This window comes from Cardiocondyla obscurior, linkage group LG26, assembly GCF_019399895.1.
Source record: "Cardiocondyla obscurior isolate alpha-2009 linkage group LG26, Cobs3.1, whole genome shotgun sequence".
Classification (NCBI taxonomy): Eukaryota; Metazoa; Arthropoda; class Insecta; order Hymenoptera; family Formicidae; genus Cardiocondyla; species Cardiocondyla obscurior.
Genome location: NC_091889.1, coordinates 546,616 through 573,706, shown reverse-complemented (window position 1 = coordinate 573,706; position 27,091 = coordinate 546,616). Strand labels below are relative to the sequence as shown.

The window sequence follows — 27,091 nt, the reverse complement described above, 5'->3', positions numbered from 1 at the left end:
TTGTATGCTAATTGTCTTCGTTCTTTTTCTTTTTATACCTCGTTATAGTAGAAATTTTACAAAAATGTTTTTTAATGAATAAATAGGAAGGGAAGTGTACGGGACGTCCTGCAAAGGTGTGCAAGGAAATATAATATTCATAATGAATATAATTGATGTCTTTTTTTGAGGCAACTGGTATAGAACTCTCCGATTGAACTGTTTTTAAACAGAAATATGGGAAAATACATATTTTTTTTATTAAGAAATAAAAATATATATTTTAAGTGAATAGAGTAAACCAACTTTGAATTCATTATACTGAATCGAAAATTGTACAGTGCGCAAATATCTCGTTACAATACGAAATTTATAATACACCGCATTTATTTATTGATTAATTTTTTTAAAATTGCATTTGTCATTTATTTTACGTACTGGCACTTACAGAAAATTAAATTGCAAAAAAAAGAAATTTTTTAAACAAATTTTTTAATGTAGATTGACAAAAAAAATTTTTTTTAATTGTTTGGATATTATTTGGTATTACTTGCGCTACGATTTTCGATCGAGCAATAGGTGTAATTTAAAGTCGGCTTCCTCCATCCGTTAAACAATCGAAGATTAAATTTTATAAGATAGTTAAGAAATGACGAATGATATGCATGATATCTTTAAGATAAGTCGATCACCTTTCGTTCCAAATTGATGGAAATATAAATTGATCGAAAGCAATTGAACGAGAGGAAATGACGTGGATCGATCGATGATTAAAAAAAAGCCGTAATGTATAGAACGAAAGTGATGAAATTTGTTGAATTAAATTAATTCTCGAGCGATTGCACTTTTAAGACAATAGTCACTATATCTCTTATTTATTTTATTGTCATCGTTAAAATGTTCTCTTATCAAACTTCTATAACGTTCTCTTTTTTTTTCTTCTTACATTAGCTTTAAATACTTTTAAATATGATACATGAAATATTTGAAGGATCCATTTGAATTATATTTATTGAAAGAATTAAGATACCGAGATGTTGATTGATGCAGCGTGTTACAATGCCTCCGCTCGAGACTTAAACAAATTCCCATAAAAACGTGAGATTAGTTCGTAATAGGTCGTAGATGAGTGAGCTAGGATAGGTGACCGAGTTCTAGTGCAAAGCCTTGTGCCTTCAGCAGCGGACATCGGCTCACCAACAAACAGAAACAAAAAAAAAAAATAAAAAAGAAATACTTCAAATTTAACCGTCCGTCTTAATCTTTTAATGAAATAAAAAACGAACATACTGTAAAAAAAAGAACATAAGCGAAATCGTACGAGTTTGTCGTGTTATTATTAGAATGGTAAAGGAAGAAGGGAAAAAGAGTAACAAAGAAAAGGTGGTAGAAGAACCAAAAGGAATAGAGAGACTGCGAAAGTGGATTATTAAGGATGGATATAGTTGAACATTTTAAAAAGTAATTATAAAAAAAAAAAGAAGATTGATAAGAGTTACGATAAAAGTTTATGGGAAAGATTCTTATAGTTCTCAATAACAGAATATGCTAACACAAGAAAACATTTAACCTCTACTCGTTAAAATTAAAGGATGATGTAACAAGGAATTCTTGGATTCTTAAAGTTTTGAATTTTTAGGCTTTATATTGTTTAATTCATAAAATAGTTAAATTTTTTAATTGTTGGGTTTCAAGATTTTAAAAATCTTTTTTTTTTTTTTTTTTATAACTACTGAATTTTTAATTCAATAATGCATATAAATTAATTAGCGCACGTGTGTACATATACATACATCTTGTAAATAGTGCGATTTTGTAAAATGTTTTAAACAAAATTTTATTAATTCTTAAAGGGCCATGAAAAATTATTATTTAATTTAGAAAGACATTTAAGTGTTAAAAATACGTTAATATTTTAGATCAAATAATTTTTTATATAAAACATTTGTATGAGATACTTTGAAAATGTTTTAAAACATAGAAATAAAACTGAAACTTAAACTTAAATTAATTTTACCTGCATTTTGATATTATGAGAATTGTAATTTAATTCATTATTAATTAATAATTCCTTATTTATTTATCACTTTAAAATAAATTTAAAAAAAGGCACACGATATACAATATTACGTAGGGATCTAATTGGTATAAGAATCTGAATTGACAAAATTAATATTTCCTAAGAATGTCATAAGATTTGATATAAAAGAATTTGAAATTATAAGAAATAAAAGCTTTAAGAAACTAACAACTTTAAAACGTTATAAAATAGGTTAAAATACGATATTTTGTCAACTTTAAACTTTACAATCTAGAAATCCAGCAATTCAAAAATATGACATATTTTACATAATAATATGTGTATCTAATCTTAGAGAATGCTTTACTTTTTTTTTTAAATTTAGCAACGCTTATAATAATACATGCTGCTTAATTACAAAAAAAAAATTGTTAAAAAATCACGGTTACATAAGATAACATTTACCAAAAGCGAATCGAAAAAGATCGAAATGATACATAAGAAAAGACATAACGAACATGCAATTTTACGATCACTGCCAAGGACGTTCACCGTCATTCTCGACTTATTGAAATGTCTTTTTCGAGATTTAAAGATCGCATTGTGACGGAAAAAGCAGATCAAGTATAATAAAGAGAAACAATTAAACGCCTGTTGGGCGATTGTTCATAATACTGCCAAGTAGAGAATCGAGTTTCTGTTTTTTTTAAAGCTATAATCCATTCGTACATATATACATGGCTCCAGTACATGGATGTACATCGTGCACACATCTACACATAGACACACACATGAACATTTAATTACATTATAAATTTGTCCTCATCACGTCTTATTGTCTATTTATTTGTCTCTTAGGAAAGTTATATGAATTCGAAGGTCTTGAGATACCATGCTAAAATATCTAAATGAAAATGATTTTATATTCTAAACTCAATAATTTATAGGTCTTACTAGATTGAATTAAACTTTAAACAAAACAAAAAAAAAAAAAAAATGTAGTTTTACAAAAAATTGTTTAAGAACGTATTGAAGAAATAATTTCGTAAAGAATAATTTCTTTTTTTTTTTTTTAACGAATGAGTCGACTTCATTAAATATGTATGATTTAACGTCATATTCTCCATTTCTCGATTTTGTGATTTTAAGGTTTTAAAAGTATTTAAGAAGTTTTAGAACCTTGATGATTTTCGAGAAATACTAATCACGCTTTCCTCGATCTACTAAATTTTTGCATTTAGCGAGTATCGTAAATTATCAACTAGCTCATAAGAATTGCTGTAAAAAAAAAAGAAAAAAAAAACGAGTTGTGCAATTCAGTATCAGCAATACAAAATGTCATCGATTGCACAAAACTTATCACTATTATTATTAATTGAAACAATTGCTATGATTATTACTACGATTAATATTAGACTCTATCACGAAATATCGTTGCATACTGTTATTTTGAATACTACTGCTCTTCGTATTATTATTACTGTTGCAACTGTTTTTAACGAATAAAATATTTTTTATGTAAAAATACGTATTTATATATTAAATGTCTATATATGTTTTTTTTTCTGGTATAAATTTTGCTCGTACATGTATGCAGGAAAAATATATGATAAGAAAAGAAAAAAAAAAAATAATAAATCAAATTTTTTAAATTGTTTTTTATAAAATGTGAATGTTTCATAATCATAAGTTATTAATTGTAAAGAAAGTTATTTTTTCTATACCTACGAACAGATTATGTGAAGGGAAGAAAAAATATATATAGACATATTTTATATGCATACATATGTACTTTTATATAAAAAATCTTTTATCTCGATCACATACATTCACATTCATACTAATGGAGAAGACTCAATAATACAGTCGCACGCACATACACATTCAAAGTAAAATACGCAACGCACAGATTTTTTAGTATTGTGGACTTATAATTTCATAAATTCTTCCTTTGACATCGTACCTTCTCGATAAAAAAAAAATGAACAAAAGCTTTTAAGTTTTAAATATTTATCCTATATTTATGATGCACTAGAAACTCTCAATATCGAACATTTTTGGTATCGTGAATTCCTGCTGCGGAAAATTATATTCGTGAACTCATGTTATTGACTTTTTATTAATTTCGAAATTGCGTTTACGTCACAAGCGTCACTCTCATATAAAAGAAATTTGTTACACAAACAAATTATACATGTATATGTATATTATAAGGAGGAAAAAAAAGGTTCTTTATTAACTTTCGCACGACTTCTATTTGCATTAGGTGCAATTCATTTTTAGTCGGTTTAGTAAAGAGAGAGAAAAAAAAACATTAATTAATTAAAAAAAAAAAAAAAAATTAAGTGAAGAATAAAATTAATTGCTTCGGTGTGACGGGGTTTAAAATTAAGTATGAATTTACGATCGAATCATTATAAATTGGTGCTTTGGAATGTATTAGACTGAATTATTGTTATACGTTTTAAGAAAATGGCGAAGGAGTGACGAAGTTTTTGACCGAACAATTTAATCGGCAAATATTATTTCTATTTGGAGCGTTTTATATATGCATATTAATGTACGTATACCTGCGCGCGTACACGCACGCATACACACATACACGTACAATATACGCGCGCACACATGCAAATTAACATATGTATAATACATCGTAATCATTGCTATCATTATTACTATTTCACTATTGCTGCTGCTGGCTGCTCTTACTATTACTACAACTTCTATTACTCCTATTACTACAACTACTAGTATTATTGCTAGTCTTTATTACTACTAATACGCTACCACTACCATACTACTACTACTACTACTACCGTAGTCATTGCTAGAAGTACAATTACGAATGCTATTATTGTTACACTGGTATTAATATTACTCTTACAATTTCTACTGTTACTGCATCGCTACTGCTACTGCTACTGTTACTGCTACTGCTACTACTACTGTTATACAAGAAACACAACACAACTCTATTACTATTACTAAAAATACTAATACTTTAATCGCTATCATTTCCATCAGCGTTCATTACCATCACGATTGAAATTGATACCACTGTAATTATCGCATCGTCTGCAAGATCGTGAAAACGGTGAATCAAGCATGTGAGACGTCGGTCCGGGTACGTTTCTGGTTAATAGGACGTAGAGCGAAGCCGTAAGCAAAGTGGCTCATTCAAATTTACTACGATTTACTCCTTTATTTCGCTGGTGCTCCTGCTCCGCGTTTTATTAACCGAAAATGTCGGTTTATCCTCGACGCATTACAATCTCAGCCCGCTGCTTTTCATCTCCCGCAGACGATGCGCATTTCATTTATTACAACACGTACACGTGCGTGCCCACGTGCGCACGAGATACACATACATACACACGTGCGCGCACGCACGCATGTATAAATTGAGTTGTGAAAACGATTATGTGTCATCTGCAAAAGAAAAAAAGAAAAAAAAGAAAAGAACAAAAAAAAAAAATGAGAAAAAAAAAAAAACATAAAATAATACAATGCTTGGCGGACGTTCGAACATATTTAAACGAATAAGAACACGAGATACGTAGTAGTGAATTATGAATAATGTATATACATAATTCCAATCAAAGGGAGAAAAACCACATCGAGTGTGTAGAAAGACCGAGTGAAACTTACCGGAACTGAAAAATCACAGGACCGCGCTGGATCCGAACATTTAGGAATACGAGGATCCGAAGATTCGAAGCGTCCTCGATCCGGGCCGAAATTATTTGGTGACTCGGCGCGTAATCTGGAAGTTCATAGATATCAATGGGTCTATCAGAAATTTCCGAGCGTAGCGAATACTTATATCTATGAATTTCGAGACCGTAGAAGCCTTTAAGAGACTCACGAAGAGTTCGTAAAGCGCGGAGGTCCACGACGCTTACTTTATTTCTGAAGATTCGAATCCTAGGATCCGAGTATTCGTACGTTCTCCATTATAGACATGCAACGATGCATATGTACATCAATTATATTGTATTTTAATGATTACTAATTAATAATCTACAATCATTAACTAAAAGCGATTTAGTTAATGGATATCATTAACTAAATTTTAAATATATAACAATGGGAATGATCTGACTGAGAGACGTGAGTGTTGTGTGAATGGGCCGCGTGAGTGAAAGAAAAAGAAAATAGAGGAAAGAAAGACGGAGAGAACACAAAAATTATAATTATATACTTATATAAGTAGCGACAGAAAAAAAAAAAAAATAAAAATTGGGCGGAAGCTACGACATGTTTGCCATTTAACTCAGTGTGTATTTTTTTCAGAAAAATAAAATAACACATATGGCGCTCTTCATGACATAGTTTTGGAGTAAATATAATTAAATTGAATGAATAGTACAGTTACATCGAGCTTTAATAACATTTTTAATCCTTTTCACCATCGCATTTCGAGCTTTCAAATATGCATAACGAAACCGATCGGTTTATTATCTATTTATTTTTAATTCACGAACAAGTTCAGCAAGCGCAGAATATTTAAATAATTTTTTTTTTTTCGAATTAGTTAACCTATCTTCACCAATATAGATTTAAATTTAATTTCAGTTTAATTTGTATTTAATTTTTCTCTAGAGTTTCAAAACATTAAAAGAAGAATAAACGGTAAAGTAAATCGAGATTGAATTAAATTCTTTTTCCTTTGTGAATGATAGAATTGTAACGAAAATATGTGGGATTCTTGTCAAAGAACGGATACGTACGTTATGTTTTAAAAATGTGATGAAAGCAGACGTGTTAAAAATTTATTATAATATATAATGAATACCTGAATTAACGCTATGCCAGAACTTTTCAGTATCACAACTTTATGTAAAATCGTACCGGTTAAATGATAGTATCTATTAGATTTATTGTTAATTCGTACTAATTGGTAAGTTTGAAGGTAAAGACAACGCTAACTAAAAACAGCAGCGGAACAGTAGAGGTACGTAGTTGGCGCCGCTGGAACTAAATTAATTTTTTCTAGTTCCGACGATGGCCGCTAGAAACCACCTCAAATGTGGATATGCCTTTATGTTGTTTCTACAAGACGATGCACAGAACACGATGCACTGAAATAATTATCAAAGTTGTTAATAAAAATAAATCGCAATTAGTTGAAATTATTTTTCACAAATAAGAGGTTGCTATTTTTTTTTCTTTCTATTTTTGTTAAGATGACATGATTAACAGCATTAATTGTAATTTATTATATTTATGTATTATTATTATTATTTTTTACATTATTTTCTTTTCCTTTAAGTTTTAATTAATATATATATATATATATTTTTTTTAGGAAGAAATTCATATAATAACATCTGAAAATACTTTACTTCTAAAGATGCAGACTGTGTCAAGTGTTACATGTCCCATTCCACTTGGAACTTATAATTCTAACATAAAATTATTACCATCTAGATGTCGATTAAGAAAAACGAGTCGTACTACAGCCAAAATTTCGAAATATCATATTTTAGAGAGCAATAAAACGGGACGAGATATATGTCACAATATTCTCAATACAGACATTAAACTGAGAAGATGCAATCAAAACTATAATTTAGACACTGTTATTCCTCATTTGTCACCAATATTGAAATTATTTAAGAATCGCCACAACAGATTTAATTATTTTGACAAGCTGAAACGTATAGTAGAAAGTGACCAAAGGAATAAAATTAAAAAATTCAAGCATCAAATTGACACACGTGTGTTGCAATCTTTCTTTGCTTTACTCTTGAACACAATTGTTCCTGCTGAATTATTTGGCTCATTAAAAAATCGAAAGGCTGTAAAGAGAACAATTTCTTGTCTTCTAAAAACAGTTCCAAAAAAGATGATAATACAAAGTTCACTTAAAAGAGTCAAAGTTACTGGGGCAATGTTAAATATTCAACCAATGATTCAAAAGCTGGATGTACGTTTATTGAGAATTTAAACATATTATAAAAAGTTCTAAACGAAACTATTATTTCTCTCTCTCATTACTTTTATTAATTATGTCAATAAAAATGTTAATTGTGTCTTTTTTTTTTAGATTACTACTATTAAATGGTTACAATTTATTGATGATAGTATGACACAATGGATAATTGTATTGAAGCTATTGCATTGGTTTTTTGCACAGTACATCATAAAGATATTACATAAATATGTGGTTTTAAAAGTAATTGGTAAACGTTGGATTTACATCACAAAAGATAATTGGTGTAAAATGCTAGAAGAATTTGTAACAGAAAAAGTGAATAATGATATTCTTGTACCATACACTAAATTATATAAGAAGTATATTGGAATATATAAATTCCATCCTAGTTCCTCTGGTTTGAGAGCTTTATTTATAACAAAGTACATAGACGTCTATTTAATATCATAAACTATAATTTAAGAGCAATGTCTTACAAATGTATATTATTAATCAAAAGAATATATAATACATAATTACTAATTTATAAATATAATTTTAGTAAGGAGAATGAGGAATATTTTCATATGCAAGTTGTTCTAAGATTTTTGCAACAATTATATATTACATATCTTGATGAAGATGGGATTCCAAATATCTTCCACTGCAGACAACAGATTGCTAATTTTCAAAAATCCAAGTCTGGAAATAAACTCTATTGTTTTACTTGTGACATTCAAGATGCATTTGGCTCGATAATACAAAGTATATATAATTTATTATTTATCTTACTTAACATATTTGTTTATAAAAATGTATATCATTTATTATACACTTTATTATTTTATTTCAGAAAAATTATACGATATTATCGTTACGTATTGCAATCAGTTAGAAAAGTACCTCGCGGTGCGAAAAGTTATCGTAACAAAACCTAACAAAAAAAAATTAATTACTGCGAAAATTTTATCTGAGAAGCTTAAAAGTATGAAATTATCCAAATTTGCAAGTCTGAGTAGAGAAAAACCGAAATTATTTAAAACAGAAAATATAACCATTAGAATATTCAAATTAATATTTCGTCAAAAGGTAAATCAAATATATGAAGTTAAATTTGCAGTTATTAAATCATTATTGTTGCAGGTCAAATTCAATAATCAGTTATATTCGATAAAATGTGGTGTGCCACAAGGTATGATGTTATCTCCAATTTTGGCCGATATATATTACCAATACATGTGTAAAGAAATATTTTCTGAATATATGAATAGCGAACATGGTATTCTGTACAGATATGTCGATGACATTATATATATTACCGACAGTGAATATCATGCAAGGAAGTAAGTAAAATAATTTCATAATTACCAAGCATATATGTGCACGGATTTACAAGTGCATGTATACGTGCACATATGTGTAAAATGTTGTTATAAATAATAATAATTATGTTTTTTTTTTCAGGTTTTTCGAGATTATTAAAAGTGGCATTCCATCTTACAACGTAAAATTTAATCCAAATAAAATTAAAACAAATCTTTTCGTTAATGAGCCAATAATTATAACATTTTTAAAAAAAATAACTATAAAACTATAAACCAATCAACGTTGATTAAATATAATTATATCTTTATTATATCGTTTATTATTTAGCAGATGCTTTTTTGTCATCTCGCTCATCTGTTAGCCGTTACTAAGTTCGTAGCCAAAGTTAGCTGTTACCGTATCTAAGGCACGCACTTTTGCGAATGCCTCGTTCGTTTTAAACGTCAAATTTATTTATACAACGCATATTTTCTTTTATAATATCTTTTATTTTACGCAACGGTGAGAAGTTCGAAAAGCGTCTTGTCGTTATTATGCGAGCTCCACGAAACGTATTTTGAACGCGACACGTCGTATCATGCGAAAAAGCTTTGCCCGCTATAACGTAAGTACAGCGCAAACCCAATGCACGTATTAATCATGAGCAATTAACCCTGAATCTTGTTTATGCTGCACAAACGTTGCGAGTGCATACATACGTTGTGTGCACGCGCACAGGCACGCGTATGTGTAATATATTTAACTAAATACGCAGAGACAGCTTGATACTTGCACAACCGCCGAGGACGATTCGTATTTATCATCGGATCTTGATCTGCAAAATCGAAAGTAATTTCATTCCAGCTTCTCGATTTATCTAAATGCAACGAGAAGCAAAATGATTAATGATTCCGTATCTTGTTACAGAGTGACGCAGTCTTGTCGAAGACTGCAGCTGGCTCGTCGAGCATCTCGAAACGAGAAGAGCGGTCAATCGGATCTCGACCTGCCGTCAAAATCATTATATCGGTGCCGAGATTCAGTTGTTAATAGACAAGAGGTGGACGCAAAACTATGTAAGTGATGTAAGTGTTTAATGTAGAATTTTTCATTGTCGTTATATGTACTTTTTTTTTTTTTTTTACAAGTACACGTATACGTACGTATGTACATATGGTTATACGTATGCTGTGTATACGTTTTAGTTGGTGAAAAAGCTGATCTGGATGCTGCCTCGCAATCAATTTTGAATATTGCATCTTCTATTTCAAATGGTCATCTAAAAAGACATAAGGTAAGATATCTATAAAACGTATTTGATATAAAAGATTAGGAGATTCTGAATTAACGGAAATTTATTTTGCAATTAATTTTACAATTAATTTTAATAGTATATAATTGTTTTTGATATTTTTTAGACACCGGGAGAATATTTTAGAGGAACACATTTCAGCGATGGTGAATGCTTCGCACGTAGAGTCAATGAGCAAGATTGGTAATTATTTAAATATTAAACACATTTTTTATGATTGCTTTCAAGTTTCGAAAGTGGTCACTTTTATTGCTTTTAAAGCGTCTAATTTATTTCTCTAATAATAGGAAGCAAAGCAGTACGCCACGGATTGTAAGAGCCATTCGACAGAATAATAAAAAACGTAAGCGTACTATAATTTTTTGAGATTGATTTTAATTATGAAACTCTTTAATCGATACATAAGCAATTAGATCAGTAATATTTTTTCGATCATGCACAGGTAATAGCAAAAGCAGCGTTGTCGTGCTTTATCACGGTGAATTCAACATTCCAGCGTCATCCTCTTCGAGAGCTCTCGTACTTTCTAAATTTTCGAAATCCAATCCGACAGTAGAAACGTCACGAGTGTCGCAACTGGAAATTATAAGTCCTACAAAATCACCTAAGTAAATATTTCAATGAAAATTTTTCTTGACAATTTTTTTGTGAAAGAACATTCGGCCGGTTTATCTTAACGAAAAATATGTTTGAACAGGGTCGTGGAAACTCCGGAAACTCTGTCTCCGAGATATCCACTACGTCGGCGGAAAACGTGCAAGAAATATCGTCGAATATTAGGACAACCTTCTCTAAATGTGAATATTTATCACGCGAATCGTGTAGAACGGCTTGTATCGCCACCGTTGCATCGGTGGTCTCCACGTAAAAGGCAGTTAAAATTAAATTGCAATTGTGAGAGCCAGGAGTACGTAGCTAGACTGCCTGAAGATTCTGTCAAGTCACCGTCGAGAACAATTCCTTATCATATCGATAAACCCGCAGTCAGCCAAAGACCGCATAAATGCATCGAAAAAGATAAACTTTGGGAGCAACAATGCTCACTCGTTAAAGCTACGGTTTTGAAATCTATGGACCATCGTCCAAAGTAAATATATTGAGAAATTAATTTGGTGTATATTAGAATATATATAGATATAAAAGATATAAAATATATTAAATATAAAATAACTTTGCAGGAACGTGGAAACGGAAGATACGAATGATCGCAGGCGATCGGCACTCTACTCGAATCTGAGTTTACCCATGCATCAAGTACAAACGCATGTCCAAGAAACCGACTCTAAATCGAGATTCATCGTGAATAAGAGTGTCGAAACGAATCGTACGTTTCCTTTCCAGCCAACGCCTAGCGGCAATTTGAAGATCGTTCCAAATCAGGTAGGAAAGATCTCGCTTCAGCAGATGATTTAATAAAATCTTTTCAGAAATATCAGTCTCGAAACGGACATAGCATAGCTGTTTTAGGTTGTATTCGAGTCGAACAAGTTCAGCGTCTTGGTTGCTGATCCACGTCACACGAAAGTCAATGTTAAGACCGAGCTTAATCGACCAAGTATTGACCAGGCTGGCACGTCCACTTCCGAGTCTCCGAACCGGGCAACGTATATCGATCTACCGCCTGGTGTCACGTCGTCGATGATTAATCAATTACAGGTAATATTCAAAACCTGTTATAACTTTTTGAGCTGTTGAAATATTTTATTATTCGAAATGTAAAACAGGCCCGAAAAAAATTACCGTACATCGAAGGAAGTTATAGATCGCGAATGCAGCCAAGTACAAAATTATATTCATCGGAAATGGAGCAGAATCAGAATTTAGTACAATCGACGTCTCATCACTTTCCGCCACTAAATGAAGTGCCACTCGCCTCGTTAGTATTTTTTAAATTTAATCAGAAGTAATTTTTATAAGATGGTTTTATCGATAATATTTATTTTTATGTTCTATTTTACAATAGATTGGGATTTACAAACGAGCAACCGATCGATTGGAGTAATATAATTCTTCCTGAAAAGACAGATTTGTATCAGGAATTAGCCAGACGTATTACAAATTACAAGTAAGTAAAGAACGAATATTTTACAGATATAATACTCTTAAATTTATCTATCATATTTCAAAAAATAACTGTCTTTTAACTGAATAATTTTTTGCCAAATTAAGTTATATTCTAACATTTCTTTATTTATTTTGTCAAGAAATGCCGATTGCGTCGTTCGAATTGATCGCGATGAATTTCATTGTCATCTCCTTGTTCTCCAAAGTTACAGCTCATTTTTTGATGAGAAAAATTGCAAGGATATCGATTTATCTGACGTAAGATCTTATTTTACTTTTTTTTTTCTTTTTTTTCTTTTTTTTTTTTTTTTTCTTTTAGTGAACAGATATTTTAAGAAAATATATTTTTAAAATTAAAAAGAAGTTTGTAATCTTAAATTAAAAAAAGGTGTATGTTTCAATATATAACCAATTATATATGAAAATATTCTTATGAATATTAAGACGAATTAAGTTAACAGTTTAACATCGCGATGTTTTATTTACAAAATTCAGAGTAATGTGACTTCCAAGGCTTTCTCTATTATTTACGACTGGATGATAAGTCCGATAAACGAAAGTTACCAATTATTACGAAGAGATAATATATTAGAAATTTTTATGGCTGCACAGTATTTAGGTATCAAAGGTGTGATTTAATTTTATACCTTACATTTTTATTTTATAATAAAATAAAATAAAATTTTACCCCTTAAACTTAAAATTAAAATTTAACTAAATATTTAAATAAAATATATTAAAAGATGTAGTAATAGATTTTTTATAAAACAAAATATATTTTACATGACATAAAGAATTAGAAGAGCAATGCTGGGCATTTATTGACAATGACGAGCTCTTCTCCGAAGATACTGCTTTTCTATTATATTTAGAAGCTAAGAAGATCGGTAATACCGCGGTAATGGAATTAATGGTACCGAGAATAATGAAATTTTTCTTAATGCTTGTCAGTACAAAAGATTTTCTGGAATTGTCAACGGACGAATTGTGTTTATTATTAAAATCTAATTATATTTGTGTTAATAGGTACATATAGATTTCGTTAATTAAAAATATATATAAGATAATTTTATAAAAGAATTACATAGTCTCCTTCATTTTTTAAAAATAGTTTTATAAATGACAGGAATTTCGCTATAATATTAAAAATAACTTTTCTTTACTTCACAGCGAAATGGAAGTCTTAATGTCTGCTGTAAGATGGTTAATGCACGATTGGAACGAGAGAAAGCAATATATGTTGGAAGTATTGAAATGTGTTAGATTTGGACTTATAGCTCCATGGCAATTAGTAGACGTTAAAAGAAATCCTGAAAATCCAGAATTTATGGAATTAATGTCTTATCCTGAAATACAAAAAATGGTGGACGATGGTCTTGCGTAAGAGTTTTATATTTAGCAAGGTTTTAATAAATATATAAAATATTGGAGTGCAAGTAAACTATTATCAATAATAAATTTATAGATTTGTCATTATAAAATATTGGTACGGTAATCGAACCGAAGATTATTATCATTGGATCGATTTGCTTGGACTTAACGAGCCGACTAATCGTAACTGGGCAGGAGAAGACAAGGTATTTTTAAATTTACATTCTTTACTCAACAAATATTACATTATTTTCCAGTTAAAAACAATATATAAAAGAACTACAATCATAACATTGCACAATTCATTATCTGTTATATTCTTTTTCTCTAGAACTATGTTACATATCATGAATTTCTGTTATATCTCGAAGAGTATCAAAAGACAAACATCTCGGAGATAAAAGCAGGCAAAATTCAAACGAAACCCACGCCTCCTAATTCTCCTCCTAAAGATAGCTCGTTATTATCTTTAGATAGAACACATGCAAATTGCAATAAAAATTGTTGTACAGATTCACATCTTTTAGGTATAAATTAATTTACATATGCTAATATAGTGAGTGTTTAGTAATACTATAAAATTTGTAGTTTATAATGATACAGAAATTTGGCAATCACAAAAATTTTATTTTTGCAAATTTTTTAAGCAGTTTTTTCTTTTTTTCTCTAAAAATTTTGATAATTGAATAATTTATATATTTATAAGATAATGAAACTAATTTACATATGTTTATGCTTATTCTTAGAACAGTGCGTGATGCAAACTAGAGAACCAAAAAGATATTTATCAAAAAATACAGCTTCGTCGGGGTTAGCTATGCCACCTGAAATCTTAAATAATTGTCTTAGTAACATAAGAAGAAATAATAATATAATACCGGTGAATAAATTTTAATATGACAATTTATATATTATATAAATATAATATAATATAATTTAATTATAAATTATAAGAAAAAAAGGAACTTTTAATTATAATTAAGTTTAATCGGTTATTAATTTATTCATATTAAAATAAGATCATTTTTATATTCGTAGAATAAAGGACCATGCGACGAAAGTGGAAACAGCAAATCTATTGTTTGTGATATGAAATATTGTGAGTCAGGTGAACCAAGAAAATCGTTGGACTTTTCGAAGAATACGAAATGTATGTACGAACATCATCAACATGAGGTTTCGATGGTATAAATTTTTTTCGGCATTTTACAAGAATATATTAAAAGTATTAAAAAATAATGAAAAATGTGAAAAGTAAAGAAAAGTTTAAAATTTTTTGTTTAAAAAACTTTAAAAGGTGATAATTTACGTTAAATGTATATACGTGACATTAAATAGTTAGTTAAAATTTTGAAAAATGTGTATAAGACTATACTTATATATTTATATATACATATACATTTATATACATATATATTTAGGTTCCTAATAAACCAACAAATGATGGACGAGGACAGGAAAAAAATGCCTATAACTTTAAGCACTGGAAGCAAAATGTCATATTTCCTATAAAGAGGCAACAAAAAATAATTAAAAAATTAAGATGTACGAATGATTATTCTGTTTCGGCTAAATCCGAAGAAGAAGCCGCCACTATGATACAAGCTACATATAAAGGTTACAAAGTCAGAAGAAAATTTGACGAAGTTAGTAAATATTAAGGGGTCGTATTTGAAAACGAAAAAGAAATTTCTTAGCTAATAACGTAAAAATAATCGATGACAAGAAAAATTAATTTATTACATACATGTAAACGTAATTTTTAATATAAATTTTTATTTTTTTGTTTTCAAGATATGATTTATACATGATTGATATAATTACATATGCTACATACTATGTATCAATTAATAGCCACTTCCCATTTATATAAAAGTTTAATTAATTTTTACTTTTAACGTTATTCTATCTTTTTTTAACATTTATTAAACAAACATAGAATGACATAACAAGTGAGAATTATCTGAAGTTTGGTATAAATGGTAAGCAGCAATTATGTAATATATACATGAGACATGATTATTTCGTGATATTATAGATTAAAAAGTCATCTCTGGAAGGAAAACAGAACGCTCAAAAAGTAGCCGAGCTGTTATCTATGACGACGAGCCAATGTAGATGGTCACTTCAAAATTCATTAAGTCAAGTCAAAGCATTTAACAATATCGCGAATCGTAGTTAAAACACGTTGTTTTATATCTAAAGGAAGTATAAATTAATTGTGCAGTGTAATAAATGTTTAACGTGTATACGGAAATAACTTTTTCTATAAATATATTTTTATATGTATAGTTTTATATAATTATTGATAAATTTATTAAATTATCAGCAGTACCGGAGATAAATGATATAATATATCTAAAAGTCGTACGTATACGCGCGTGTGTGTGTGTGCGTGTATGTGTATCTACAGACGTACATACGGCTTGTACGGTATTATTTGAAATGTACGATAACATATCCATAAAGACGTAAGAATCGCAATATCAAATTTATAAAACTGAAAGCGAGTTATGCGATCTAGTACCATTTTGCAGGCTTAAATTCGTAATTGCTTTTAATTATAAAATTATAACTTATAAAGACGTAGATAATATGTTAATATTATGTGCCATAAATATAATTTGTAATATTACTTATTATTAACGGTATTTTATTATTCGCTTTGTTATGAACGTTGTATATACATTTGGTATTGTCTGTTCAAAACGTCCCAACGGTATTTCTAGAAGAGATGTACCTAATAACTTATAAACATTATATATATATATATGTTTCCGCGCGAGTATATATACCCGAAGTACACAGGTCGAGTTTGTAGTAAAGTAAGCTTATTCGTCATGGAGAGACCTATCGTGACTGTGAAGCAAGGAAAATTAGAAGGGACTGTTGAGGAGAATGTCCTGGGATCTCGTCGTTATATCGCTTTTAGAGGTATACCTTTTGCTGCTCCACCGCTAGGCGAGTTAAGATTTAAGGTAAGTTGAATTAAAGTAACATTAAACTTATCTCAATTTTGTACTTGTGACAAGGTGCTTTTAATTCTTCAATTTTTTTTGTCAAGAATCTCGTTGAACTCATTTAAGACATTTTATTTTGTCAATCTAAGTTATAATTTTATTTTATCTTTTTATTGCTCACTCCGGTGAATTATTCTTTTTATTGTACTGTTCATCTTTTAATTCTCTGTTTTAATTATTATTTTAAAAAGGATCCTGAGCCTCCTGCTTCCTGGGAAGGCATTCGAGATGCGTCGGTCAATTCAGGAATGTCCGCGCAGTTGGAGCTGTCGTTTACGACTTTCCAAATGGTGCCTGCCGGAACCGAAGACTGTCTGTATCTCAACGTGTATAAACCGGAGAGCGTTTATTGGAAGGCAAAAGTCCCAGTTATGGTCTGGATTCACGGTGGAGGCTTTTACTATGGTTGCGGCAATGATGATCACAAACGATTTGACTACCTGTTGGCGAAGGATGTCATGATAGTTTCTATAAACTATCGACTTGGTGCTCTTGGTAAGTAGCTTTTTAAAAAATGTCTTTTTTGAAGTGTTATTTGAAGTTCGAAAAATTCTTATCGCACGTTCACAGATAAGATAGAAAGCGCACTTTTATTATTACTTATTTTTTTTAATATATATATTTTAAACGTTTTATTCCAGGCTTTTTAAACCTGCGCCACAAAGAAGTATGCGGAAATCAAGGTTTAAAGGATCAAGTTGCCGCATTGAAGTGGATCAAAGAGAACATCGGGGTATTTGGCGGCGATTCCGACAACATCACTGTTTTCGGTGTTAGCGCAGGATCTGTTTCGGCTCATTTACTGTCCATATCACCTCTATCTAAAGGTAATTACATATTCTAACAAATAGCAATGATAGAAAAAGGAAAAAAAAAAAAGAAAAAAAGAAAAAAAAAAAAGAAACTGCTAAAAAATAAATTATTAATATTATTTCTTTTTTCGTGTATTTCTAGGTCTCTTCCACAAAGCTATTCTTCAGAGTGGTCTGGGTACATCTGATTGGGCAGTAATGAGACGAAATCAACCGGAAACCAATTCTTATAGACTTGCTTCGATACTTGGCTGCGATTCTACCGATCCTATGCAAGTTCTTGAGTTTCTTCGAACTATACCTCACGATAAGTTGGTCGAGACCCAGCATCAAGTTCTGACTGCAGAGGTAAGAATTATTATATAATTATTAATATTTTTATTGTTACTATTATTGAAAAAAAAAAAAAAAATAAGTTGCCACAATTTTTGCATTTTTTTAAAACATTGGGATTAATCATCCGAACTTATTATTTTATTTACTTTTAATTTCTCAACCATCTGTATGAGAGTATGATTAAATCGTTGTTTTAATTAAATTTTATCTCGAATAAACGGTAACAAATTCGATTCGATTTAGTACGGCTTTTCAAGGTAGATTATTGTGTGTAAACACACTTGGGTTAAATAAAGGTTTTATAAAAACGTTTTGTTAGGAAGCACGTGTTATGGATGTACCGTTTGGACCCACATATGACGATATAGCGAAAACACCTTTCATGCCCAATTTTAATAAATTACTTGAAGACGACAATAATATTCCGATAATGATTGGGTATACTACTCACGAATATATTATGTTTTTGAAAGGTATTAAAATTATTACACGTTAACATTTCCAATACAGCTTTTATGTTACTGTAAATTCATAAGTTTATTTATTAATAGATGATAACCCTGAAACTTTGAAGACTATGTATGAGGAGTTACCGCTATATGTAGAAGCTTTTACAAATTCAAAAGACAAAATGAAAGTAATGCAGCTGGCAAAACGAGTAAAGCAGGAATATTTTAATAATAAACCATTTACTAAAGAGAGCATGCCAGCTATTGTTCGCTGGCTAAGCGACTTTCATTTTAAATTTCCCATCAAAGATTATATACAGCAAAGAAGCAAGAATAATAAAGAAACGTATTTTTACCAATTTTCTTACGTTGGGAACGAAAAGACCGAGACAATGCTGATTGGCAATCAGTTTACTTCAATTGGTATATAGAGCATAAGTTATATACTATTAATTTCATGTAGTCACTATTTAACTCAATTTCTAAAACTTTGTTTTATAAAAAATTAATTTTATCTACTTTATGGTGCAATAACGTCTGTATAACGTCTTATTTTAGGTACTTCTCATACAGACGATATGTCATATCTCTTTTACATGCCCAAATGTAAAATTGAAAATCCTGCACCACCCGTAGAAGGTACTAGAGATCGAAAAGTGGTAGAGTGGTTTACACGGATGTGGACCAACTTCGCTAAATACGGGTAAAGCTACATACTAAAAATTATTAGAAAAAATTTTAATAAGACTAACTTTGTTTTTTCTTTTTTTTTCAGAAATCCTACGCCTCCGTTCGATCAGAACTTGTCAACCACTTGGTTACCGGTTACACAGGAGACTTTCAATTATTTAGACATCGGAGATATTCTAAACATGTCTTCTATTAATAATTATAAAAGTATATTGCAAGAGATGCAATTTTGAAAAGTTTTACAAAGTTCTCAGAGTTATAAATTTCTGAGATGTTTTACAAGTTTGATAATTATATTTTTTCTAATAAAAGCCATTATACACCTTTTATTTTTTTATATAAATAAACTGGAACGAACATAAATAATACAGACGTTACTTCTATTTATTTGATCCTTCATAATAAAACTAAGAAGTAGGTTCGCAAATAACAATTTCATATTCAAAGTATATTTTTAACAATAACCATTTCTTTTATTTAATTAAATTTAATACAGTATTAATATAATTAATAAAATAATTTAAGTTTCTTTTTCAATGTCAAAAACGTGCAAAAATTATTGCTTTAATTATCGTATGTGTAAATGTATACATTTTTAAAGAAAAATCGTTCTACAAGTATGCGTAACTTTTTGCAAACAATATGTATCTATTTCATTTAAAAATGATATGACCATCTACTTATTTCGATTTGCATATTCTAAATCTATTTGTTCCAGAATGCGAAAGCCTTCTGTATTCTCTCGTTGTACGGTTTCCCTGTGACTATAGAAGCAGGATAAGAACGCTGTGGCATTGAAACTTGCAAATTATTCGAATTTGAGCTTTTAACTATACTTTCATTTTCTCTTTCGAACATTCTGGCCGTACGACTGACATTTCCAGTTAGAAGAAGCTTATCGCGATTGTGCCTGCTTATCCTTGTGTCCGTATTTTCGTCAAAAACTGTAAAATTATAACGTTTAATTAATATTTAATTATTTAGTTTTAATAAATTATATAAGTATTATAAGTAAATTTAATAACGTTTACACACACCTTTTCGCATAGGATTAGTTTCATACGAAGCCTTAGTTACATCACTCTTTACAGATACCTTGCTACTATCCGCAGCAGCTTCTCTATTACTTGGCAGAATTTTATCTTGTACTAAACTCTCTAAGAGATCTGCTGTTGAATTTCGCTGATGTTCTTCTTTATCAGATGTTCGTTTGCTCTCTCGATTCTGAATCTCATGATCTATTTCTTCTTTGATAATGGACACCATTCCCAATTCGTCTACTTGCAATGGAGAAGTCATCAGACTGGAGCTACAATCACCTATGCCAGAATCGCGTGAATCGCCTCGAAACACTTTGCGCAATGTGTGTGATCTTAGACTCGCATGTTGTTCTATTCCAAAAAATTTATCTTTTATTTCCACATTAATTTCATTTTCTTTCGGTACTGAAGTTTTCAGATGCGGTGTAACGTTTTGAAGATTGTCTTTTACCTTCGGTATTAATTCATTAGTTAATTTAATATTCTTTTTCTCGATATTTATCTGCTTTGAAAGATTATTCGAGCTGTTTCCTTCTTCTATCGATTTTTGTGGTATCGTAATTAATTTTCTTTCTAGGCACATAGAATCCAAGTTTGTTTGCAATTCTGCTGCGGTAGAATTTTCCTCCGTACTTCCCTCATCGTATTCCAGATCTTTATCAACAACAGAATGGATGGATTCAACTCCGTCAGATGAATATTGCGTCTCAATGCTATCGAATCGCTGTTCAAGCGTAGGCGACGATTCTGCCGTTGTGGGGCTGCGTCTGTTGTATGCCGAAAGATTTGCCATTCTTCCCAATGCGCGAATAGCATTTCCTGTTTTCTATTAAAATTAAAAGCACAATACATGCACACTCGAAACTTAAAAACATGCTAAGATTATTGAAAAAAGTTAAGATAAGTTATTAGAGTTAATAAAAAAAATCTAGCAATCAAAAACGTCTCGTTAAATATCACTTTATATTAATTTTTTGTTTTAAATAAAATCATTTAAAGTAGTGTTATATTTTCACACTTCTTAGCTATGTTCTACTAATTCGTACCTGCCATTTTCTCCGAATGATAAATTTCTTGAGTTTTTCTGTTGGCAGGACCACTCTACTCATAGCTGTAGCATGTTGCACCATCCATGGATGTTCCAAGCATTGTCCGGCCGACATGCGTAATCTGTGCCAGAAAACACATGCATGAAAATTCAAGTTCCGTACGTATCTAAATAACTAAAAGAAAAAAGATATTAAAGCATACTCTTTTCGTTTAATAAGTAAACCGCTGATGAAGTTCTTAGCGTCATTCGAAATGGCATCGAAAGCTTCGTCTTCTAAATCATAATCGGCTCTCGTGATGTTGGCAAAAGTTTCGGCATCATTGTCTCCCATGAATGGCGATAAACCGGTAAGTCTGTGCATCATAATCAACCAATTTATAATAAATTTAATTCGAAATATGTATTGCGCATGAAAATAATTAACTTTAAACAGTTACCACTTACAAAACGTAACAAATTACACCAACACTCCACATATCCGACTCAGTGCCGATAGGTTCGTAACTTATAATCTCCGGTGGAATAAATTCTGGCGTACCAAAAAGTACTCTAATCGGTGTGTCAGATTTTAAAGTCTGAGCTAATCCGAAATCAATTAATTTAATCTGATGAGATGTTCTCGTGCGGCACATTATATTTTCTGGCTATTAGATAAAATAAAATATTAGTCAATTTGCGTATCAAGTCAGTAACTAAATTATTCGCAAGAAACATACTTTTAAGTCTAAATGCACGATGTTATTTCGATGCATATATTCAACTCCCTGACAAATTTGCCTCATAAAGAGGATACTGTCTTTTTCGGTTAAAGTAAAGTCGTCGGCCACAACTCTTTCAAACAGTTCTCCACCAGAAATACTTAAAAAAAAAATACATATATATATATATAAATAATTATTAAAATTTAATATCTTAAATATAATAAATAATATTATATGTACTTACTACTCTGTGACTAACACAGTTTCACGGGGTTTTTCGTAAGCAGCAACCAATAGTAAAAGCTTAGGATGCCTTAATACATTCATAATTTTTATTTCTTCGCGAACCTGTTCGCGATCTTTCGCTTTAATCGTTTTAACGAATTTAGCAGCAAAATTCGTGTTCGTCGATCGTTCGATTACTTTTTTCACTACACCATATCGTCCTTTTCCTAATTCTTCGAGAACATCATATCTTTCGCCAAAAAGTTTGCCTTCTTCCTGCACGACTAAACGAGCTTTAAAGTTCGACTCAAACTCGTCTGAAAAAATAAAACAATTTTGTATTAATTATAACTACTTAAAAAAAATTTAATTAATTAAATAAATTTATATTTTTAATAATATTTAAATGTTATCTCAGTTTATAAAGAAATAGACAACATAAAATATTATAAATTAGAATTTAAAAAATAATTATAAGGGCTCTTTAAAGCAATTATCACCTTCTTCCTCCCGCAGCATTTCTCCTTGTTTTAGAACTTTGACAGGATCAGATTCCATGCTAGGCTCACTGAGGCCGTGGATATTTTCGGCTCGGACACGGAAATAGTAACTTTCACCGGTTACCACGAAATTCCTTTCGGTTGTTCCTACCGTGTGACTCAGAGAATGACAAGACTCGGCGACCACCATCCACGTGCTTTCACCGACGCGTTTTGCTTCCACAGTATATCCGATCACGACGCGTCCTCCGTCGTAAGGAGGAGATCGCCAGGCGATCGTGATTTGATCAGTACCAGACGTTATTGCACTCGGTTTATCCGCAGGTGGCTCGGGTGGACCTAATAATATAATCAAGATTTTCTTTTAACGTGAATAAAGCGTTCAAGCACTGCATTCCATTCACATGGCACGCCGAAGGTTACTTTAAATAAACAGTTTATGGCACGTGCGGCTGCCTCGCATCTGTAGTTCGCACGTGATTAATCTAAATTTTATTATGAATCGACAATGCTACGGATTGCCGTGAATACAGAGCGAGGTAATCGCGTTATCTCGAAAGAATTCACAACACGTCATTACGGGCAGATTCACGTCGTTGAGATGCGCGGCAACGCGCACACTTCTAATGATACATGCGTCTTCTGATTTTTAAGTATAACGATGGTTCAAGGTAAGAGGAGGAAAGAGAGGTGGAATGATGCAGCTGGAGGAAGCGTGCGGGAAAGGAGGATTTATTGCGCGTGTGTCACGTGAGACTGCTGTCTGCCTTGTACGCAAGAAAAGGAACTGGACTTGGGCATGAAACAATAGATAGTGTTACGTTTGCGAACATATGAAATAATGGTTGATTATGAAAGTATATTTTTTGTATAATTAGAAAAATTTTATCAATTTATAATCGAATAAATTCAGTCACGGTTTAATAGTTATTGGTATCGTAATTTAATTATATATTAATAAATGTTTGTGCGCAATAGTTTTAAAAGCAACTGATGTAATGTAAGTAGAAAGTTCACCTTCCACAGCTAGGCTGAAAAATCTTTGGTCTTGGCCTAACGAATTTTCCACTGAAACTTGGTATTTGCCAGCGTGATCGTATGTTACATCGTCCAGCGTCAGGTAAGACACACCATTCCCGCTAACTATCCGAATTTTCTCGTCTGGTCGCAGTTCTCGATTCTTAAAATAAAATAAAAATATTTTACTATACATCACATACTGAAATATGTCGGAATCAGTGTCAATATTTAAGTGTCAATATAACACAAATGAAGCTGATTGACGCCAGCTGCATACGTAGCTGTGCGATGAGAAGCGAATGACGACTACGATAATCTATCGTACTTCGATTGGTTTTTCATACTTTGAACGTCTGCCACATTTTTTATGGAAATTTTATATATATATATATATATATATATATATATATATATATATATATATATTAAAGCAAGAAATATTATTTTGGTATATAATTATGCAGGCTAAATATAAGCAATTATTTCAAATATTAATTTCTATGTAAAAATAATCATTTTTATTTATGCTTTAATGCGACTTAAATTAATTGCGAAACAGCATAAAGCTTTTACTTCAAATAACATTTTTTTTTATAAGTATAATTAGTTTGTAAAATATACTTTTAAGATTGAAATAACTGTTTATGTTTCGTTAATTAAATTGTATTAGAAGAAAAAAAAATTATAAACGTACCACTCGAAACCACTTGACTGTAGGTTCGGGATATCCTTGATAAGTTATACTTAGTGCTGCCGTATTTCCTCTAAATATACGGATGTCAGTTTGTTCTCTTATGATTGTAGCTTTTAATTCCTCTAGACGCGATTCCACTTGTTCTTTGATCGATATAAAATCAATATTCTGATGGCAGAGTTCCGTTTTCTTCGATGATAAACTTTGACCGTCATCTGTATTTTTTCCAATAACTCTTTGTACTGATAAATCGTCCTCAAATCGTGATTTTTGAATATCAGTTGACGCATTATTAGAAATGCGTTTTCTTATTGGCAAAGGAGATATATGCTTAGTACACGAAGTAGTATGTCGAGGAAACGAAGATGATCTGATACGAGATATCAACTTCTCGTGAGATCGTCGACTCGATGATGGTTTGGCTTCTGCATAAGTCTGGATATTTTCAGGCTTCATCACAAAGTCATTGTAATTGTACGAAGAATTATGTAAGTGCAATTTGGCGATACAACTGATCGTCGGACCTTTTCCATTTACAGAAGCTACGCATCGAACTTCCCCTGCATCGCGTAACGATACGTCACGTATTTTTAAAATGCTGACATTACCATCTTTCTCAATCTTTAAATATATATAAAATCATAATTACAATTAGTAATAATTGTATTTAAAATATAACTTTTAATCATTAATTAAAAAAAAATAGTTTTCTTAAATTTTACGTACTTTGCATTTTACATTTTCTCGAGCATCTTTTCCATTAATTGTCCAAATAATTTCCATACTTTTTCCACATTGCACTCTAGCACAAAAATAAGCAGTGGAGCCTTTAGCAGCAATAACTGATAATGGAGTTTTTGTAAATTGAAGCGGCATCTTAGAAACAGTCTTGTAGTCTATTTAAAAACGTTAAATGATATTAAATGGCGATATTATAAATAAATAAAAAAAAGAACAAAGTCTCGTGATAATATTAATATCAGAAGAACAATTTAAAGATAAATCCCACCTTGTACAGCAAAAAGACTACTGCAGCACGCAGTACCGTAATCGTTCTGTACAGTGCAGGTATATTCGCCGGCGTCATATGAACAAACCTCCGCTATTCTTAGAGCAATACCACCATCTCCATAAACAACGTATTTATAATAATCATTGTCTGGTAGCTCGCGACCATCTTTAGACCAGATAATTGTAAAAGGAGGTGTACCTGATGCAATAAAATAAAATAAAATTTTATTTTAAAAGATTTATGTAACTAAGCTAAACATAAATTTAAAAAACGAATTGTAATAAGTTTTACCTGTGACTCCCGTCTGAAATTCGTAACAATGATTCTCCATGACAATTGACTCTTTCGGCAACGATTGTAGAAACTGTGGTGGATTCTTATCCGCAATAGACGAATCGTAAGGATCTAATATAGTTACCTGCGAATAATTATATATTTAAAATCAAACAAATAGTAAAAAATCGTTCTCTTTCTCTCAAATAAAATTGTTAACTAATGTTTTATACAACTCTCACTCACCTGACAACTGTTTCTCGTTGATCCAAGAATATTAGTCGCTATACAGGTGTATTCACCTGCATCACTAGCCTTCACTTTCGATATTTCAATTCTGGCAGTTGTGCCATCGAAATATTTCTTTATTCTAGAGGATCGTTCCAATGGTCGTCCGTTTCTGTACAAAATTTTGTTAATGTCACTTTAATACAGATTCGCATTATGAAAACTTCATGAAACTAACCGATGCCACGTTGGTGTTACGCTCGGCGTTCCTTTTACTCGGCATTCCAATTGCAAGCGATTGTTTATTCTTGCCGTGGTCGGAAGAAGACTTCGCTCAAATGAAGGATACGTTCTGGGTGAGGCACTTCTAGTTCGAATCGCTCGGCTCGTAGGTTCGTATCGATCTTTTCGAAACAAAAAAAACATTTATATAAAAATATCTATTAGGTAGAAAGAAAATTTTAGGAATTGCACACGTACTTATCACTTCAAGACGAGCACTGGCCTCAATTCGGCCAAAATCGTTTTCTGCCGTTATTCTGTAGAGAGCGGCGTCTTCTTGCATCACGTCGACAATTTCGAGTACCTTAATGTCATCGCGTTCTTTGACGGAGATTCTAGTGCTCGGTGTTACAGTGGTACCATTCTTGTCCCACTTTATCCAGGGTGCGGGATGACCAACAACGGAACATTGGAAGCGTACAGTTTCGCCTTCTTGGACCAGGCAGTTGTGCGGCACCGCGTAAAATTTCGGCGGACAGACTTTCGGTCGTTTCGATGTACCGCCTCGCGATAGAACTTGCGGTGACTTGAATTCGCGTCCGTCTGAAAATTATTTTTATTTTATTTATTTCATTATTTTCAATCATTGTTTTATTTCTTTTTTTCCTATCACTGAGCTTTTAACTTTTATTTTAGACTTACGCGGGACTGCAGGCGACAAGCTTCTGATAGGCGTTGAACGTGGCGTCGATCTTGGAGTCGATCCTGCTGACAGCAGACCCATTGGCCTTGCCAATCTTTGGCTTAATATATTTTCTTTCCCTTCAGGGACTACATAGAATAATTTAGA

General features: G+C 31.1%; 4 protein-coding genes across 6 annotated transcripts in view; 3 read left to right on the top strand and 1 right to left on the bottom strand.

Annotated features, from left to right (window-relative positions):
- Positions 1 to 3,457: 3,457 nt before the first annotated feature.
- Positions 3,458 to 9,990, top strand: Tert (telomerase reverse transcriptase). The gene is made up of 7 exons (XM_070672536.1): positions 3,458 to 7,151; positions 7,308 to 7,928; positions 8,049 to 8,359; positions 8,479 to 8,681; positions 8,770 to 9,005; positions 9,060 to 9,259; positions 9,381 to 9,990. The coding sequence occupies exons 2-7, from the start codon at positions 7,353 to 7,355 to the stop codon at positions 9,511 to 9,513; spliced, it is 1,659 nt and encodes a 552-aa protein (XP_070528637.1). The 5' UTR covers positions 3,458 to 7,151; positions 7,308 to 7,352; the 3' UTR covers positions 9,514 to 9,990.
- Positions 9,988 to 16,270, top strand: LOC139112067 (uncharacterized; the record flags this gene model as incomplete). The annotated part of the gene is made up of 21 exons (XM_070672852.1): positions 9,988 to 10,070; positions 10,149 to 10,297; positions 10,427 to 10,515; positions 10,640 to 10,716; positions 10,821 to 10,876; positions 10,976 to 11,141; positions 11,231 to 11,620; positions 11,712 to 11,913; positions 12,001 to 12,189; positions 12,258 to 12,409; positions 12,497 to 12,598; positions 12,738 to 12,855; positions 13,093 to 13,225; positions 13,392 to 13,623; positions 13,768 to 13,977; positions 14,063 to 14,174; positions 14,300 to 14,495; positions 14,715 to 14,848; positions 15,007 to 15,153; positions 15,390 to 15,614; positions 16,007 to 16,270. Coding segments are annotated over 21 exons (3,306 nt in total), but the record flags the coding sequence as incomplete, so codon positions are not given.
- Positions 16,271 to 16,770: 500 nt separating this feature from the next.
- Positions 16,771 to 19,641, top strand: LOC139111911 (esterase E4-like). The gene is made up of 8 exons (XM_070672535.1): positions 16,771 to 16,946; positions 17,180 to 17,483; positions 17,630 to 17,815; positions 17,943 to 18,148; positions 18,456 to 18,609; positions 18,688 to 19,008; positions 19,144 to 19,288; positions 19,361 to 19,641. Exons 1-8 carry the CDS (start codon positions 16,809 to 16,811, stop codon positions 19,506 to 19,508), a joined length of 1,602 nt encoding a protein of 533 aa, XP_070528636.1. The 5' UTR covers positions 16,771 to 16,808; the 3' UTR covers positions 19,509 to 19,641.
- The window catches only part of LOC139111902 (titin), a 35,595-nt gene continuing 27,351 nt past the window's right edge, over positions 18,848 to 27,091 (bottom strand). For 2 of the 3 annotated variants that reach the window (XM_070672509.1, XM_070672510.1), the window contains 17 exons: positions 26,944 to 27,072; positions 26,500 to 26,844; positions 26,258 to 26,423; positions 26,038 to 26,191; positions 25,810 to 25,936; positions 25,516 to 25,716; positions 25,233 to 25,402; positions 24,507 to 25,127; positions 23,810 to 23,972; positions 22,793 to 23,131; positions 22,312 to 22,609; positions 22,083 to 22,224; positions 21,811 to 22,010; positions 21,567 to 21,719; positions 21,362 to 21,485; positions 20,313 to 21,141; positions 18,848 to 20,219 (listed from right to left, as the gene is read on the bottom strand). In XM_070672509.1, the coding sequence (XP_070528610.1) occupies positions 19,981 to 20,219; positions 20,313 to 21,141; positions 21,362 to 21,485; positions 21,567 to 21,719; positions 21,811 to 22,010; positions 22,083 to 22,224; positions 22,312 to 22,609; positions 22,793 to 23,131; positions 23,810 to 23,972; positions 24,507 to 25,127; positions 25,233 to 25,402; positions 25,516 to 25,716; positions 25,810 to 25,936; positions 26,038 to 26,191; positions 26,258 to 26,423; positions 26,500 to 26,844; positions 26,944 to 27,072 (4,400 nt within the window). In that variant the 3' untranslated portion in view covers positions 18,848 to 19,980. The remainder of the gene's footprint in view (positions 20,220 to 20,312; positions 21,142 to 21,361; positions 21,486 to 21,566; positions 21,720 to 21,810; positions 22,011 to 22,082; positions 22,225 to 22,311; positions 22,610 to 22,792; positions 23,132 to 23,809; positions 23,973 to 24,506; positions 25,128 to 25,232; positions 25,403 to 25,515; positions 25,717 to 25,809; positions 25,937 to 26,037; positions 26,192 to 26,257; positions 26,424 to 26,499; positions 26,845 to 26,943; positions 27,073 to 27,091) is intronic. The other variant, XM_070672511.1, reaches the window with a different exon arrangement.

What these genes read in the sequence shown, in the direction of transcription:
- LOC139111911 (XM_070672535.1), top strand. Translation starts at nt 16,809, where the DNA reads ATGGAGAGACCTATCGTGACTGTGAAGCAAGGAAAATTAGAAGGGACT. An exon ending in CTATCGACTTGGTGCTCTTG is followed by an intron (nt 17,484 to 17,629) that starts GTAAGTAGCTTT and finishes GTTTTATTCCAG; the next exon opens with GCTTTTTAAACCTGCGCCAC. An exon ending in ACCAACTTCGCTAAATACGG is followed by an intron (nt 19,289 to 19,360) that starts GTAAAGCTACAT and finishes TTTTTTTTTCAG; the next exon opens with AAATCCTACGCCTCCGTTCG.
- Tert (XM_070672536.1), top strand. Translation starts at nt 7,353, where the DNA reads ATGCAGACTGTGTCAAGTGTTACATGTCCCATTCCACTTGGAACTTAT. An exon ending in AGAGCTTTATTTATAACAAA is followed by an intron (nt 8,360 to 8,478) that starts GTACATAGACGT and finishes ATATAATTTTAG; the next exon opens with TAAGGAGAATGAGGAATATT. An exon ending in AGTGAATATCATGCAAGGAA is followed by an intron (nt 9,260 to 9,380) that starts GTAAGTAAAATA and finishes TTTTTTTTTCAG; the next exon opens with GTTTTTCGAGATTATTAAAA.